Below are 17,561 nucleotides of genomic sequence, written 5' to 3'. Positions count from 1 at the left end.
GATGGAAAGGTGGTAGGACTGGAGGGTCTCGATGACATTACTGTTACTAGAGAGGCGGTGCTTGACAGACTGGAGGGGGCTGATTGTGGACAAGTCCCCAGGACCGGATGGAATGCATCCGAGGGTCCTGAAAGAAATAGTGGGGGTGATAGTGGATGCCTTGGTGGTTATTTTCCAAACGTCGCTGGATTCCGGGGAAGTGCTGGAAGATTGGAAAACGGCTAATGTTACGCCATTGTTTAAGAAGGGTGCCAGGCAAAAGGCAGGGAATTATAGGCCGGTTAGTTTAACGTCTGTTGTAGGTAAAATGTTAGAATCCGTCATCAAGGAGGAAATAGCGAGGCATCTTGAGGGGAACTGCTTGATAGAGCAGACGCAGCACGGTTTCGTTAAAGGAAAGTCGTGTCTGACAAATTTACTGGAGTTCTATGAGGATGTATCTAGGGCGGTGGACAGAGGAGAGCCGGTAGATGTGGTCTTTCTTGATTTTCAGAAGGCGTTTGACAAGGTACCTCACAAGAGGTTATTGCAGAAGGTCAGGGGACATGGAGTTGGGGGTAGGGTGTTAGCGTGGATAGAGGACTGGTTGTCAAATAGGAGGCAGAGAGTGGGGGTCAATGGGTGCTATTCGGATTGGCGGATGGTGACTAGTGGAGTGCCCCAGGGGTCGGTGCTGGGGCGTCAGCTATTTACCATTTATATAGATGATCTGGAGGAGGGAACCGAGTGTAGGGTGTCGAAATTTGCTGATGACACCAAGATTGGTGGAAAGGCAAATTGTGCGGAGGGTGTGGAGAGTCTACAGAAGGATCTAGATAGGCTGGGCGAATGGGCCAGGAACTGGCAAATGGAATTTAATGTTGGCAAGTGTGAGGTGGTCCACTTTGGTAGGAATAATGGTAGGAAGGATTCTTACTTGCATGGAGAAAAACTGCAGCATGCGACGGTGCAGAGGGACCTCGGGGTCCTTGTGCATGAGTCACAAAATCCCAGCTTGCAGGTGCAGCAGGTGGTCAGGAAGGTGAATGGGATGCTGGCCTTCATCACGAGGGGGATTGAATATAAAAGTAGGGAGGTCTTGCTGCAGCTGTATAGGGCATTGGTGAGGCCGCAGCTGGAGTACTGTGTGCAGTTTTGGGCGCCGTACTTACGCAAGGATATTTTGGCCTTGGAGGGAGTGCAGAGGAGGTTTACTAGGATGATGCCGGAGTTGAGGGGGTTGAGCTATGAGGAGAGGCTGAATAAATTAGGCTTGTACTCGTTAGAGTTTAGAAGAATGAGGGGAGATCTCATTGAGACATATAAGATGATGAATGGGATGGATAGGATAGAGGTGGAGAGACTCTTTCTGCTCAGAAAGGATAGTAGGACTAGGGGGCACAGCCTCAAGATAAAGGGCGGGTGGTTTAGAACAGAGTTGAGGAGGAACTTCTTCGCTCAAAGGGTAGTGAATCTCTGGAATTCTCTGCCCGTTGAAGTGGTGGAGGCTGCCTCGCTAAATATTTTTAAGACGCAGGTTGATGGGTTTTTGATAAGACAGGGAATTAAGGGTTATGGGGAGAGGGCGGGAATGTGGAACTGAGCCATGACAGATCAGCCATGATCTTATTGAATGGCGGGGCAGGCTCGAAGGGCTAGTTGGCATACTCCTGCTCCTATTTCTTATGTTCTTAATCAGCAGAGCTACCCCTCCCCCTTTTTCCTCCAGTCTATCCTTTCTAAACATTTGATACCCCCGGACATTCAGCTCCCCGTCCCTGTCACCCTGCAACCATGTTTCCGTAATGGCCACCAGATCATATCCATTTGTGCTGATCTGCGCCACCAGGACTCTGGTCTCAGCACGGTTCAGACCAAGACCATCCCATCTGAACAGGTCCCACCTGCCCCAATACTGGTGCCAATGCCCCATAAATTCAAACCCATTCCTCCCACACCAATCCCTGAGCCACCCATTCATCTCTTTAATTCCATCTACCCTACGCCCATCTGCACGCGGTTCGGGTAGTAATCCAGAGATAACCACCTTGTCGGTTCTGCTTTTTAATTTCATTCCCAGCTTTTCATACTCCCTCTGCAGATCCTTAGTCCCCAATTTGCCTATGCCATTGGCACCCACATGTACCACAATGACCGGATTCTCACCCTCCCACTCCAGGCTCCTCTGCAGCCCAGATGAGACATCCTGGACCCGAGTACCAGGCAGACAACACACCCTTCTGTATTCTTTATCATTGTGACAAAAGACAGTGTCTATACCCCTAACCACACTATCCCCAATTACCACTACATTCCTACATTGAACTTTGTGTAGCTAAGCTAGATACTAGTTGTTGTAGGTTATTTTCTTTACAAATGTGTTTGTGCAAGTGAATTAAACCTGAACTACCATTCCCAGCTGTATGTATTGGCACTACAAGTCCCAGCCAGAATGGTGATGGATGGTTAAATGTTTCTATCGATCTTACCTGAATGTAAATGACTGCGATTGACTTTGCACATGATTGTATTATATAACTATCTTCCACTCACTGATCTTGCTGGAGAAGTAACCCTTTTATTGACAGACTATCCTGTTGTTCTAGTCATGAGTTTTGTTTTTAAATTATTTAATTGGATGTGAGCATCACTAGCTAAGCTAGCATTGTCCATCCCTAATTTCTCTTCAGAAAGGGGTGAGCATAAGAACAAGGAGCAGGAGAAACCCATCTGGCCCCTCGAGCCTGCTCTGCCATTCAATAAGATCATGGCTGATCTTTTCGTAGATCCAGCTTTGCTTATCTGCCCGTTCACCAGAGCCCTTAATTCCTTTACTGCCCAAAAATGTACCTATCCTTGCCTTAAAAACATTCAATGAGGTAGCCTGAGCTGTTTCACTGGGCAGGGAATTCCACAGATACACAACCCTTTGGGTGAAGAAGTTCCTCCTCAACCCTGTCCTAAATCTGCTTCCCCATATTTTGAGGCTATTCCGCCTAGTTCTAGTTTCACCCGCCAGTGGAAACAACTTCCCTACTTCTATCTTTTCTATTCCCTTCATAATTTTATATGTTTCTATAAGATCCCCCTGATTCTTCAGAATTCCAATGAGTATAGCCCCAGTCTATTCAGTCTCTCCTCATAAGCCAACCCTCTCAACTCTGGAATCAACCTAGTGAATCTCCTCTGCACTCCCTCCAGTGCCAGTACATCCTTTCACAAGTCAGGAGACCAAATCTGTACACAGTACTCCAGGTGGCAAGCTGCCACCTTGAATCGATATGTTCCATGCGGTTATGGACACTCAGTGCTATTTGCTGTAGCTCATAGAGATTATTTATTCATGTAACAATTTTCCAAAATTACAAAAGGAACACATTCTACATGAGCTGTAAAGTAAAATTGTTTGCTTCTAAATTAAATTCCTCGGTAGCTAACGGTGGATTATCATGCATTCTTTTTATGGTATGTAACATACCCTATGCTTGTTATGTTTCATACATGTGGACTGCATGACTCTTTGGGCTATAAGAGATTCTTAAAAATCCCGAGGACATCTGAAGCTAAACTGGATTTTGTGGGTTTTTTTTCATCTGAGCTTGGGGAAGTGATGTAAAGGTGATTTTTCTTTAAAATTCTTTCATGGGATGTGAGTGTTGTTGGCAAGGCCAGCATTTGATGCTGATTCTCTGACGCCTTTGAGAAGATGATGTTTGGTCTTGCTGAAGGTAGTGGTGGAGAGATAGGTATACAAATCTCTCAGCTCACTGACTTCCAGTTTCATCACATTCTCAATTGGACAAGCAATCAATGCAATGGGAAAGACTTTTTTTTTGGAATAATAGGGTAATTACCATTGGTGTTAAGTCTTTGTTATTTTAACTTAATGCTGTTTCTTTAAAATCCTTACACAGGATTGGGCCAGAAGATAACTTTTTCCACTGTGTGAAATGTAATCTGTGTCTAGCTACTCAACTCCGTGGGAACCACAAGGTAAATTCTGTTTAGTGATGCATCAGCGCTTCATCACTTAACTCTTGCCTTGTTGAAGGTGGGTGGGGAGAAGAGTACAGAATATATCACTGCTGCTGGAGTGGGATATGGGCCAAATGCAGCAATTGGGACTAGGTTAGTGGTAAAAACTGGCCACTGTGGACAAGTTGGGCCGAAGGGTCTGTTTCCATGCTGTAAACCTCTATGACTTTGGGGTTGGTTTCTCCTGGCCATTTGCTGAGTAGAGACATGTCATACAAGCCATATGTACTCCTGCCCTGAGGCAGCAGCAGAAACACAAACTTTAAAGGCTGAAAACAGGAAACAATATCATTATTAAAACAAATTGATTGAAAGCAAATATCATTGCTGTGAATGGCTGCCATTCAAAAGGAACGTACAAGAGGAATTTAGATAAGTACGTGAGGGACAATTGTAAAGAAAGGGTGAGACATGGCCTGTTCCATGCTGTTAATTTAGTGTTAAACATTGGGCACATCTGGCTGCAGGTTCCTTCTGTAGCTTTTGGACCAACGTCTTTCTACATTGGAAAACAAACTGACCATTTACCTGTTCTAAATCAGGCCAAAATCTGAATTAAAAGGTGAATGGGGTGTGATATAGAGTGTAACCTCTTCTTGGGTTCATCTAGACTATTTTTAAAATATGAATTCATTATTATATTTTAGCTGGCTGTTATTTTGTTCGCTTTCCACATACAGTATCAGAATTTAAACATTACTTTCTCTGCCGACAATGTAATTCGTGGTAAGAACCACAAGTTGCATTCTTCTACAAATTCACATACGTAGCACAAGTTTCTAAGTTGTTAATTTGAACTGGTCCCCAGTGTATGATATAGCACAGTATCCCATTTACTGTCAGCTTAGACTTCATGCTGAAGGCCCTGGAGTGGACAGTGACCCCACAGACGCCTGACCTCTGGCATGGCCTGCATGCACTCACCCTCTCCACCCCTGGCCTCCTGTGGACCCCCACTATTGCAAACCTTCAACAAACTGCGATTTGGAATTCCTTCTATAACCCTCTCTGCCAACTTCTCCTCCCCTAAGGCGCCTTAGAACCTAACTGCTGTGCAGGTGAGGGTTGATATTGTACAGAATGTGATTCTGGTACATTGATGCTGAAAGAATAACTGTGCCAGTAACACAAAACAGGTTTAATCCTCATATTTGATCAGAGAGAGTTTGGAAAGAAGTAAAAAGGTTTAGATTCCAAAGGAATTGATGGTCATAGTAATGCCAATTTGAAATAGCATTTATTATTAAAGCCTCCTGTTTGAGCTGTACGACAACTATGTGACTGAATTCATTGACCGCTCGACCGCCCAACTGTCCCTCACACCCTTCCGATCTCTTTGGCTAGCAGATTAGAGATTAGAAGAAGATTAGAATGTGATCAAGCACATACTGACCTCAGGTATCACCTGAAAAAGGCTGTGGTTCAAATGCAACTTTGCTTCCTGACATCACTGTTGTGACAGCATTAGTGCAACATAACAGAAACTTTAAGTAACTAGATTACATGGCACAAAAAGGTTTACCTGATGACCCCTTTGGAAGAAAAAGTTGGCACCATAATCCAGAAAAAAAGGCTTTAATTTTGATTATCAGCACAGTTCAGAAGAAGACCATTGACCTGTGATGGCTCTTTGGTATAATTGATCTCCTAATCCCACTCCTGTGCTTCTTAGAATCCTTACAGTGCAGAAGAAGGCCATTCAGCCCATTGATTTTGCACCGACAGGTGCACCTACCTTGGAGGAGGAATGCGATGAAGATTCAGGTGCAGAGCCAGCGCAGACAGATTGTGAAGAACTTTCAGGGAGACAGGACCATCAGGGAGACCTTGATTTAGCTCCAGCTAGGCTGCCAAAGCCTGCTTTTCATCTGAGCCCATGGACCTCCCTCCCAACCATTTCACTTATCCCCATGCCACAAGCCCAATGTCATATCACAGCTTCAGTCATAATGTTTGATGTCCCGAACAGCTTTCACCAGATACTGATAAGGCAAACACCTATTGAACAGAATCATAGAATCCCTACAGTGCAGAAGGAGGACTTTCGACTCATTGCGTCTCCATCGAACATAATCCCACCCTGGTCCTATCCCCATAACCCTATACGTTTACTCTAGTGAGTCCCCCTGACAGTAAGGAGCAATTTAGCATGGCCAGTCCTCTTAACCTGCACACCTTTGGACTGTGGGAGGAAACTGGAGCGCCCAGAGGAAACCCACGCAGATACAGGGAGAAAGTGCAGACTCCACACAGCCAGTGATCCAAGCTGGGAATCGAACCCGGGTACCTGGCGTTGTGAGGCAGCAGTGCTCATCACTGTGCCACCGTAGAGAATACTCAGGGCTTGTGAGTGCATAATCATTTTTTCCATACCAGTAATGTGAAACAAACAAATACATTCAATCAGAACTGAATTAATCACTTATGATGCATTAGCCTCCAGTGTAAATCCATTGCTGTGTTCACTGTCTCCCTCTCCAAGATGGTGGTTTTAGAGGCAGGAATTCCCATAACTTACTGTCTCCAGAAATCTTCTAATGATTCATGTCTTTATGATTTCACTGTTCTCATCCCTGTCTTACCTTTCTCACTCCTGTTCAATGTACACTAACTCAGAGAGACCAGGAGACATGGAATGCCAAAAAATCTTCACAAATATTTGCTACTTGTTGGAATATTATTAAAGTTATGTTAATTTATTGATATTGCTTTCCATTTTTATATATATATATATTATTTCCATTGCTTTTAATCTTTCTCTGCTGATTATTCCTGTTGTGATTTGTTCCAGAATATATGGTCAATAGTATTTGAATATTGACAGTAAGTTTTCTTTTCGTACAGTGTGTTGAAAATGTTTCCCGACAGAACTGTCCAGTGTGCATGGAGGTAAGATCAAAATGTGTTTGTTGAATATGGAACTGGTCTTCCCTTTGCTGGGTGGACATGCATTTCCAAATTTACCTTACTCTGAAATTAAAGTTTATTTATTAGTTACAAGTAAGGCTTACATTAACACTGCAATGAATTTGCTGTGAAATTCCCCAGTCGCCACACTCCGGCGCCTGCTTGGGTCAATGCATCTAACCAGCACGTCTTTCAGACTGTGGGAGGAAACCGGAGCACCCGGGAAAAAACCCATGCAGACACGGGGAGAACATGCAAACTCCAGACAGACAGTGACCCAACTGGGAATCAAACCCAGGTACCCGGAGCTGTGAGGCAGCAATGCTAACCACTGTGCTATTGTGCCATGCTGTCCAATGAAGTAATGAAAGCAAACTTAAATGTAAATCTTAGACATGTTGATCATATTATCTAGTTTAGGTTTGTTGGATTGGGCAGTTTGTAAACATGTGATGGTAATAATGAATTGAGTGATTATGTTTCCCCTAGGGCTGTAACAGTGCTGTGTAGCTTCTCTGACCTATGCTCTCTTTGAGTGCAGGACTCTGCTATAACTGCTGAATTTACTCCCTTGTCTAAAATTTCCTGCTTTCTATAATTTTATTTTATTGTGTTTAATGTTTTTTGGTTTCATTTTTGTTCTCAAAGGACATTCATACATCTCGTATTGGGGCTCACGTGCTGACCTGTGGCCATCTTCTTCACAGGTAAGTGTACTAAACTTTACCCACATGCTTTCATGATTCATGAAAGCAGGGAAAAACTATGCATGACATAGGATTAACACTGAGGACTGAGGAGAGATTGAAAGCGACAGCCATTCACTAAATTAATGTGTTCAAAATACATTGCTTGATCCAGTGAGGACATTTTTTCAGAAGCTGCAGTATTTCACGCAGGGGTACTGCCTGAGTAAAGTAAATCATTAAATAAAAAGTATGGTACAAATTAAGGATATTGGATTCCTCCTCTCAGTGCTGCAGTTGGCACTCTCAGACCTGTAGATTCTCTGCGTTCCAGTTTTGTGATATATTGCTGTCTGGAACTGACTGCTAAAGAGAGTGCTGTAGGTACGCATGGTTACACTTCCACGATCCGTTCTTGTCCGCAAGTCATAAATTAAACGATGATTGTGGGTTTGACATGTTTAAACATGTAAATTGAAAGGTTTAGTCTGAAATCCATTGATCAATGGCGGGAGTTAAACTTGGCATCAAAGACAAGCAGTGTGAAACCTCCTCATCCCTATCACCACCAGGTCAAGAGAGCAGCTTCCCGATCCTAATGGAACAGTGAGACAGCAGCACCCCACTGCTGTAACTGAGAGTGAGACAGCAGCACCCCCCCCCTCCCCCCCTTGCTGTAACTGAGAGTGAGACAGCAGCAGCTCCCCCCCCCCCCCATTTATTTTTAGCATTGATTCCTAACAATGTCTACAAAGGCTGTGGTAAACTTTGTAAAAGACTGCTTAGGCTCAGTGAAGGCATTGTAGCCATTTCAGGGTGGTCAGACCTTGGGAGATGTTTGCAGAACGTATTTATGAGGGTGCTACCAGGGTTGATGAGGTACTGCAGTTAATTGAAAGAACTCAAAGTCTGAATTTTATCCTTGAAGCAGGCTAGGTTAATAGAGAATTAATGGAACTTTTCAAAATAAAGGATTTTGCTGGAATAAATAAAGAGGAACTATTTCCAATGGCAGAAGGGTCAGTGACCAGATTTAAGATAATTGACAAAAGAACTACAGGTGGCAAAAGGGTAACAAATAACTTTTCACAGAGGCATTGTGATCTGGAATATCCTGTGTGAAAGGATGGTGGAAGCAGATTTAATAATAAGAAATTGAATAAATATGTGAGGAGAAAAAAAATTGCAGTACTATGGGGAAAGAACAGGGGAGGAGTGGGACTAATTGGAAAGAGCCAATACGTGCGCAATGGTGTCTCTGTTTGCTTTATCATTCTCTGCTCTTTCTTCCGTGATATGATTTGATTATATAATGCAGTGACGATCTTGGGCTAAGATGTTTACCCAATAATTAATCAAAACTGGTTAAGGCAAATACATTTCATATGACAGTCTAGGCATACAGATTTTCTCTCCTTTAACAGTTATTTTAATATCAAGCATTCCGAATTTGAGTTCGGGGCCGTAGTAACATTAAGGTAGAGGGATTTCTGAAATTAAGATGAAACCTGATTTGAGCTGTAAACACCAGCTTTGCCGTTGCCAGTCCTTCGCAGTCACTGTTTTAAAGCAAGCAGATTTCCAACGTTGCTTAGTAGCACTATCAGTTACCTATATTATCCAGGGGATGCTGAATGAAGCTTCGCAGGAGAGGCTGGTTGAGAGTATGAGGGGAGAAAGCTTTAAGGTAAACTTGGCTGCTTTTAGCATTATCTTTGAACATTTGCGAACATTAATTGAGACTATTTTACCAGTTCTGAAATTGGTTTGCATGGTGGTACCGTGGTTAGCACTGCTGCCCACAGCACTAGGGACCCCGGTTCAATTCCCATTTCGGGTGACTGTGTGGCATTTGCACATTCTCCCCGTGTCTGCATGGGTTTCCTTCAAGTGTTCTGGTTTCTTCCCATGCTCCAAAGATGTGTGGGTTAGGTTGATTGGCCATGCTAAGAAATTGCCCTTACTGTCAGGAGGATTAAAGGGTAAATGTGGGGCGGCACGGATGGGGCCTTGGCGGGATTGTAGTCAGTGCAGACTCGATGGGTCGAATGGCCTTCTTCTGTACTGTAGGATTCTATGAATAGGCTTGGAATCTTCCAATTACAAAGTCCTCTGTTTTATTCTGAAAAAGTGTGTACGGTATTTAGTCACCGACTTCACCCAATCATTTGACTGAACTGTATGTGGAAAAAATTGAACTTGAAAGATTTAAATGTTAACCAAAAATCATTTGTTCTCTCTTTAATCTTTCCCCAGGACATGCTATGAAATGCTGTTCCACAAAGGGTAAGTGTTTTGAAGTGTTATTGGTGATGATGGAAGGACTGTAAGTGATATAGCTAACAGATTTTGTCAGGCTGCAGATCCTGCCAGGTGATCTGTCATATTTATCCTGAATCCCAGTGTGGTTTCAGAACTGGGAGATCGACAATGGACGTGATCAGCTCAGACTGGCAGATGCTGTGAGTGAAGGTGACAGCTATATTTTGCCACCTTCAATCTCACTAAGGCATTTGACCCTGTGAGCAGAGGCGGTGTTTAACCTGTTGGAGAAAGCTGACTGTTCAATGTGAAATAAAAACACAATTGGAAAAATTCCACAGCTCTGGCAGCATCTGTGAAGAGGGAAAGAACATTTTGAGTTGAAAGACTTCTTCGGAACCGCTCAGAGTGATCTCCTCTTTCCAAGACAATGCGATCGGTATGGTCAGCTCTGACCAGGCAACATCAGAACCCTTTGAGAGTCACACTGAGATCCAGCAGGGTGGGGCCTGACACTGTTTGGCATATTCTGTGTGGATGTCTATGCTTTCAGATCACCCACAGAGGGGTTTACATACACACCAGAACTGATGAAAACTGTTCAGGCTTGCTGCCCTGAGATCCAAAGCTAAGGTGCACTGTATCCCCATCAGAGAGAGTTCTACAGTAATAATGCTGCCTTAATACATCCTTAATGAGGTAATAAGCCGTGGATAACGAAGGAGGTGAAGGAAAGTGTTAAATTAAAAGCGGAGGAATTTAGAGTAGCTAAGAGTAGTGGGCGAGAAGAGGATTGGGAGAGGTTTAAATGTCAACAAAGATTGATAAAGAAGGGTAGGAGAAACTATGAAGCTGGGCTAGCGCTTAATATAAAAAAGGATAGCAAGAGTTTTTATAAATATATAAAAAGGAAGAGGCTGGCTAGGGTGAACGTTGGTCCTTTAGAGGATGAGAAAGGGGACCTAGTGGTAGGGGATGGGGATATGGCTCAGGTATTGAGTAACTTTTTTGTTTCTGTCTTCACGGAGGAGGACGTGAATAATTTGCCGGGTGTTAGTGATGGAAAGGTGGTAGGACTGGAGGGTCTTAATGACATTACTGTTACTAGAGAGGCGGGGCTGATTGTGGACAAGTCCCCAGGACCGGATGGAATGCATCTGAGGGTTCTGAAAGAAATGGCGGAGGTGATAGTGGATGCCTTGGTGGTTATTTTCCAGACGTCGCTGGATTCCGGGGAAGTGCCGGAAGATTGGAAAACGGCTAATGTTACGCCGTTAATGTTACGTTTGTGGTAGGTAAAATGTTAGAATCCGTCATTAAGGAGGAAATTGCGAGGCATCTTGAAGGCAATTGCTTGATAGAGCGGACGCAGCATGGTTTCATTACAGGGAAGTCGTGTCTGACAAATTTACTGGAGTTCTATGAGGATGTGTCTAGGGCGGTGGATAGAGGAGAGCCGGTGGATGTGGTTTTTCTGGATTTTCAGAAGGCGTTTGACAAAGTACCTCACGAGAGGTTATTGCAGAAGGTCGAGGGACATGGAGTTGGGGGTAGGGTGTTAGCGTGGATAGAGGATTGGTTGTCAAATAGGAGGCAGAGAGTGGGGGTCAACGGGTGCTATTCGGATTGGCGGATGGTGACTAGTGGAGTGCCCCAGGGGTCGGTGCTGGGGCCTCAGCTTTTTACCATTTATATAGATGATCTGGAGGAGGGAACCGAGTGTAGGGTGTCGAAATTTGCGGATGACACCAAGATTGGGGGAACGGCAAATTGTGCGGAGGGTGTGGAGAGTCTGCAGAAGGATCTAGATAGGCTGGGCGAATGGGCCAGGAAATGGCAAATGGAATTTAATGTTGGCAAGTGTGAGGTGGTCCACTTTGGTAGGAATAATGGTAGGAAGGACTATTACTTACGTGGCGAAAAACTGCAGCAGGCGACGGTGCAGAGGGACCTCGGGGTCCTTGTGCATGAGTCGCAAAAACACAGCTTGCAGGTGCAGCAGGTGGTCAGGAAGGCGAATGGGATGCTGGCCTTCATAGCGAAGGGGATTGAATATAAAAGTAGGGAGGTCTTGCTGCAGCTGTATAGGGCATTGGTGAGGCCGCAGCTGGAGTACTGTGTGCAGTTTTGGGCGCCGCACCTGCGCAAGGATATTTTGGCCTTGGAGGGAGTGCAGAGAAGGTTTACTAGGCTGATACCGGAGTTGAGGGGGTTGAGCTATGAGGAGAGGCTGAATAAACTAGGCTTGTACTCGTTAGAGTTTAGAAGAATGAGGGGAGATCTCATTGAGACATATAAGATGATGAATGGGATGGATAGGATAGAGGTGGAGAGACTCTTCCCGCTCAAAAAAGACAGTAGGACTAGGGGGCACAGCCTGAAGATAAAGGGGGGGCGGTTTAGAACGGAGTTGAGGAAGAACTTCTTCACTCAAAGGGTGGTGAATCTCTGGAATTCTCTGCCCGTTGAGGTGGTGGAGGCTGCCTCGCTAAATATTTTTAAGACGCGGGTTGATGGGTTTTTGATGAGAGAGGGGATTAAGGGTTATGGGGAGAGGGCGGGAATGTGGAACTGAGCCACGACAGATCAGCCATGATCTTATTGAATGGCAGGGCAGGCTCGAAGGGCTAGATGGCCTACTCCTGCTCCTATTTCTTATGTTCTTATGTTCTTAATGAAGTATATCTGCAGTGGCAAATGGACAACTCTATAAAATGTTTGGTTTGACCATGAACATCAGGAAGATAAATGTTATGGTCCAATATGTTACCATACTGCTATCTATCAGCATTGACAATATGACATGGAGATCATTGACAGCTTCATATACCTAGGCTTCACAATCACCAGCAATCTGTCATTTGATGCTGAAATGAACAGACATCCCAAGCTGAGTAAGGGAGTGTGGAACAACAGCAACCTGACTCAGACATAAATTGCAAGCCTAACAAGCCTGCCCCCCTAGCTCATACCTCTACAGTAATGAGAGCTGGGCAAGGTGTGCTAGGCAGGAGAAAGGGCAGAACAGTTTCCAGCTGCACTGTCACAGATATGTCCTCAGCATTTTTTGGCAGCAACTCAAGGTTACCAATTCAGAGTGTCTGGAGTATCCTAATTCCATCAGCATGCACTCATTGTTAAGGCAGTGATGTCTGTGCTGGCTCAGCCTCATTCATTGAGTGTATGATGGCCGTATACACACAGACCTGTGTAATGAACTGGCCACTGGGTCCCAACTTCCCTGGTCCAACCAGTTTCAGTCACACTCCTTACCTTTGTGCTGTCATTAACACGTTTTGATCTCTTAATGTGCCACTGTCGGTGCCTATCTTAATCATGGTCTATAAAATCATGAGGGGCATAGATCAGCTAGATAGTCAATATCTTTTCCCAAGGTAGGGGAGCCTAAAACTAGAGGCAGAGGTTTAAGATGAGAGGGGAGAGATACAAAGTGTCCAGAGGGGCAGTTGTTTCACACAGAGGGTGGTGAGTGTCTGGAACAAGCTGCCAGAGGTGGCAGTAGAGGGGGGTATAATTTTGTCTTTTAAAAAGCATTTGGACAATTGCATGGGTAAGATGGGTATAGAGAGATATGGGCCACATGTGGGCAATTGGGATTAGCTCAATGGTTTAAAACAGAACATGGTGTGGACAAGTTGGGCCAAAAGGCCTGTTCCAATGCTGTAAACCTCTATGACTTTACGATCACCATCTTTTACGTTCCCTTTGTTGTTTTTGTCCATGACATCTTGGCCAATCACTCCCTAATTTCCACCTATCGCTAGCCCTCTATCCAGCCCCTACTGCTGCATTCTTGCCACACAACAGTATAACTCTCATCCTATTTCTAGTTCTCTTCAGCTCTGTCAGAGAACCATCCAGACTCAAAACATTGGCTCTGTTCTGTCTTCACAGATGCTGTTTTTTTAAAATTATCTCCTTAACTAATCAGATTGGAGAATTATTAACGGCAACAAAATCTAAACCGGTGTGTATGTCTAAGTTAGAATTTAATATCAAATTGGGTACGGAAAGTGAAATACAGAAGGGAAAGAAAGATTAGAAGAAGGAATATAACACACTGAAAGATAAAGGAAAAACATTATTTAATCTTTAAAAAAAATTCCAGCAATTGAATGATAATGATATGAAACTCCATACGTGTAAAAATTAATTTTCATTGTCAAAAAGGGTACATGAACTGAAGTAGATAAACCCTGATATCCTGTGGTAAGTTTAGTCTGTACTATGTTAGTATGGATCATTCACACCATTCAGTGTTTGTGAATGGAGAGTCAGAGGGGGCAGTACCAACGTTCACCCTAGCCAGCCTCTTCCTTTTTATATATTTATAAAAACTCTTGCTATCCTTTTTTATATTAAGCGCTAGCCCAGCTTCATAGTTTCTCCTACCCTCCTTTATCAGCTTCTTTGTCAATCTTTGTTGACATTTAAACCTCTCCCAATCCTCTTCTCGCCCACTATTAGCTACTCTAAATTCCTCCGCTTTTAATTTAACACTTTCCTTCACCTCCTTCGTTATCCACGGCTTATTACCTCTCCTCCTACAGTCCTTTTTGACCATCGGAATAAATTTCTGCTGAGCACCAAGAAAGATCTCCTTAAAGATCCTCCACTGCTCCTCAGCAGACCCTCCCTCCAACGCACTCCCCCAGTCCACATTCGCCAATTCTTCTCTCATCCTACCGTACTCCCCTCTATTCAAACAAAGGACGCGTGTCCGGGAACCCACTTTCTCCTCCTCCATCTGCACCAGAAACTCCACCATACAATGATCACTCTCTCCAAGAGGATCCTTCACCGCAAGGTCCCTAATTCTACCCGCCTCATTACATAGCACCAGATCCAAGATAGCTCGCTCCCTCGTCGGCTCCAACACACACTGTTCAAGGAAATTATCCCGGCAGCATTCCAAGAACTCCTCCTCGAGCCCACCGTGTCCAACATGGGTCGACCAATCAATACGCAGATTGAAATCCCCCTTTAGAGGATGAGAAAGGGGACCTAGTGGTAGGGGATGGGGATATGGCTAAGGTATTGAATAACTTTTTTGTTTCTGTCTTCACGGAGGAGGACGTGAATAATTTGCCGGGTGTTAGCGATGGAAAGGTGGTAGGACTGGAGGGTCTTAATGACATTACTGTTACTAGAGAGGCGGTGCTCGACAGACTGGAGGGGCTGATTGTGGACAAGTCCCCAGGACCGGATGGAATGCATCCGAGGGTTCTGAAAGAAATGGCGGAGGTTATAGTGGATGCCTTGGTGGTTATTTTCCAAACGTCGCTGGATTCCGGGGAAGTGCCGGAAGATTGGAAAACGGCTAATGTTACGCCGTTGTTTAAGAAGGGTGCCAGGCAAAAGGCAGGGAATTATAGGCTGGTTAGTTTAACGTCTGTGGTAGGTAAAATGTTAGAATCCGTCATTAAGGAGGAAATTGCGAGGCATCTTGAAGGCAATTGCTTGATAGAGCAGACGCAGCACGGTTTCATTAAAGGGAAGTCGTGTCTGACAAATTTACTGGAGTTCTATGAGGATGTGTCTAGGGCGGTCGATAGAGGAGAGCCGGTGGATGTGGTCTTTCTGGATTTTCAGAAGGCGTTTGACAAAGTACCTCATGAGGTTATTGCAGAAGGTCAGGGGACTTGGAGTTGGGGGTAGGGTGTTAGCGTGGATAGAGGATTGGTTGTCAAATAGGAGGCAGAGAGTGGGGGTCAACGGGTGCTATTCGGATTGGCGGATGGTGACTAGTGGAGTGCCCCAGGGGTCGGTGCTGGGGCCTCAGCTTTTTACCATTTATATAGATGATCTGGAGGAGGGAACCGAGTGTAGGGTGTCGAAATTTGCGGATGACACCAAGATTGGGGGAACGGCAAATTGTGCGGAGGGTGTGGAGAGTCTGCAGAAGGATCTAGATAGGCTGGGCGAATGGGCCAGGAAATGGCAAATGGAATTTAATGTTGGCAAGTGTGAGGTGGTCCACTTTGGTAGGAAGAATGGTAGGAAGGACTATTACTTACGGGGCGAAAAACTGCAGCAGGTGACGGTGCAGAGGGACCTCGGGGTCCTTGTGCATGAGTCGCAAAAACCCAGCTTGCAGGTGCAGCAGGTGGTCAGGAAGGCGAATGGGATGCTGGCCTTCATAGCGAAGGGGATTGAATATAAAAGTAGGGAGGTCTTGCTGCAGCTGTATAGGGCATTGGTGAGGCCGCAGCTGGACTACTGTGTGCAGTTTTGGGCGCCGCACCTGCGCAAGGATATTTTGGCCTTGGAGGGAGTGCAGAGGAGGTTTACTAGGCTGATACCGGAGTTGAGGGGGTTGAACTATGAGGAGAGGCTGAATAAACTAGGTTTGTACTCATTGGAGTTTAGAAGAATGAGGGGAGATCTCATTGAGATGTATAAGATGATGAATGGGATGGATAGGATAGAGGTGGAGAGACTCTTCCCACTGAAAAAAGACAGTAGGACTAGGGGGCACAGCCTCAAGATAAAGGGGGGGCGTTTTAGAACGGAGTTGAGGAGGAACTTCTTCACTCAAAGGGTGGTGAATCTCTGGAATTCTCTACCCATTGAAGTGGTGGAGGCTGCCTCGCTAAATATTTTCAAGAAGCGGGTTGATGGGTTTTTGATAAGAGAGGGGATTAAGGGTTATGGGGAGAGGGCCGGAAAGTGGAACTGAGCCACGACAGATCAGCCATGATCTTATTGAATGGCGGGGCAGGCTCGAAGGGCCAGATGGCCTACTCCTGCTCCTATTTCTTATGTTCTTATGTTCTTATGTTCAGTACCATTTTCTCACGCCCCGCAAACTTGCACAGTGAAATTTAGACATGTGCTCTCCAGAAGTTCCTGCCCCTTTGTGCATAAATAACAGTGAGTACCATGACTTTTAATTGGTTATTTTTACACCAAAACCCACCCATTGTGTCTTAACTCTCCTTTGTACAAATCGATCAGTGTAACCCTGTTTGTTTCAGAACCTATCGATGTCCTTTGTGTATGCAGTCTGCTATTGACATGACAAAATACTGGGAGGAGTTAGACACAGAAATAGCTCAGACTGTCATGCCTTCAGATTATCAGAATATGGTTGTTAAGGTAAGAACTGAATTTTACTTTCCATATTTAACAGCCAATGTACTGTCATCCGCAAGAGATATTTACAAGTGTATGTTTTATGCCGAGGGTTAAACTGCAGTAGGAGTTCTATTTAAGGCCTGTCCTTCTGTAAGATTGAGCTAATTTATTAATGTCGGTGTGTAACGTACACAACTACAAGGAACTGTTTATAATATTGCAAAGCTGTTTCAGTTCAAAGCATTCCTTCCTCTGAAATATACACCTTGTGGCAGCAAGCAAACAGAACTGGTATTCATATTGCACCTTTCATAAATATCACACCCCTTTAGTGGAGCATTCACAGGCAGAATTTGACACCGAGTCTCGTAAGACCATATTAGGGCAGTTGACCAAAGTCATGAGTCAGGAGCATCTTAAAGGGGAAGTGGTCTGTTACCCCTACTTGGTCTGATCTGCATGTGAACATAGTCTCACACTACATGCTTAGCTTGTGGCAGCCTCTAACACGACATCAAGTTATGCAGTTGAGGTAATAAATGAGGCCTTACCATTTTCACCCAGAATCCTGCAGACCAATCCCTGGAATTCTGC

The 17,561-nt window shown here is 44.6% G+C and overlaps 2 protein-coding genes across 2 annotated transcripts in view; both read left to right on the top strand.

Moving 5' to 3' along the window:
• Positions 1-17,561, top strand: part of LOC145347981 (protransforming growth factor alpha-like) — a 181,613-nt gene that overhangs the window by 33,692 nt on the left and 130,360 nt on the right. The window lies entirely within an intron of this gene.
• The window catches only part of rchy1 (ring finger and CHY zinc finger domain containing 1), a 34,334-nt gene that overhangs the window by 12,187 nt on the left and 4,586 nt on the right, over positions 1-17,561 (top strand). The window contains exons 4-8 of the mRNA XM_080196014.1: positions 3,894-3,972; positions 6,859-6,903; positions 7,570-7,628; positions 9,864-9,893; positions 16,868-16,988. Coding sequence (XP_080052140.1) covers positions 3,894-3,972; positions 6,859-6,903; positions 7,570-7,628; positions 9,864-9,893; positions 16,868-16,988 — 334 coding nt within the window. The remainder of the gene's footprint in view (positions 1-3,893; positions 3,973-6,858; positions 6,904-7,569; positions 7,629-9,863; positions 9,894-16,867; positions 16,989-17,561) is intronic.

Source organism: Carcharhinus amblyrhynchos, chromosome 1 (genome assembly GCF_965287045.1).
Source record: "Carcharhinus amblyrhynchos chromosome 1, sCarAmb.v2.hapA, whole genome shotgun sequence".
NCBI classification, from domain to species: Eukaryota; Metazoa; Chordata; class Chondrichthyes; order Carcharhiniformes; family Carcharhinidae; genus Carcharhinus; species Carcharhinus amblyrhynchos.
The sequence above is the reverse complement of the archived record's forward strand: the minus strand, read 5'-3'. Positions and strand labels throughout refer to the sequence as shown.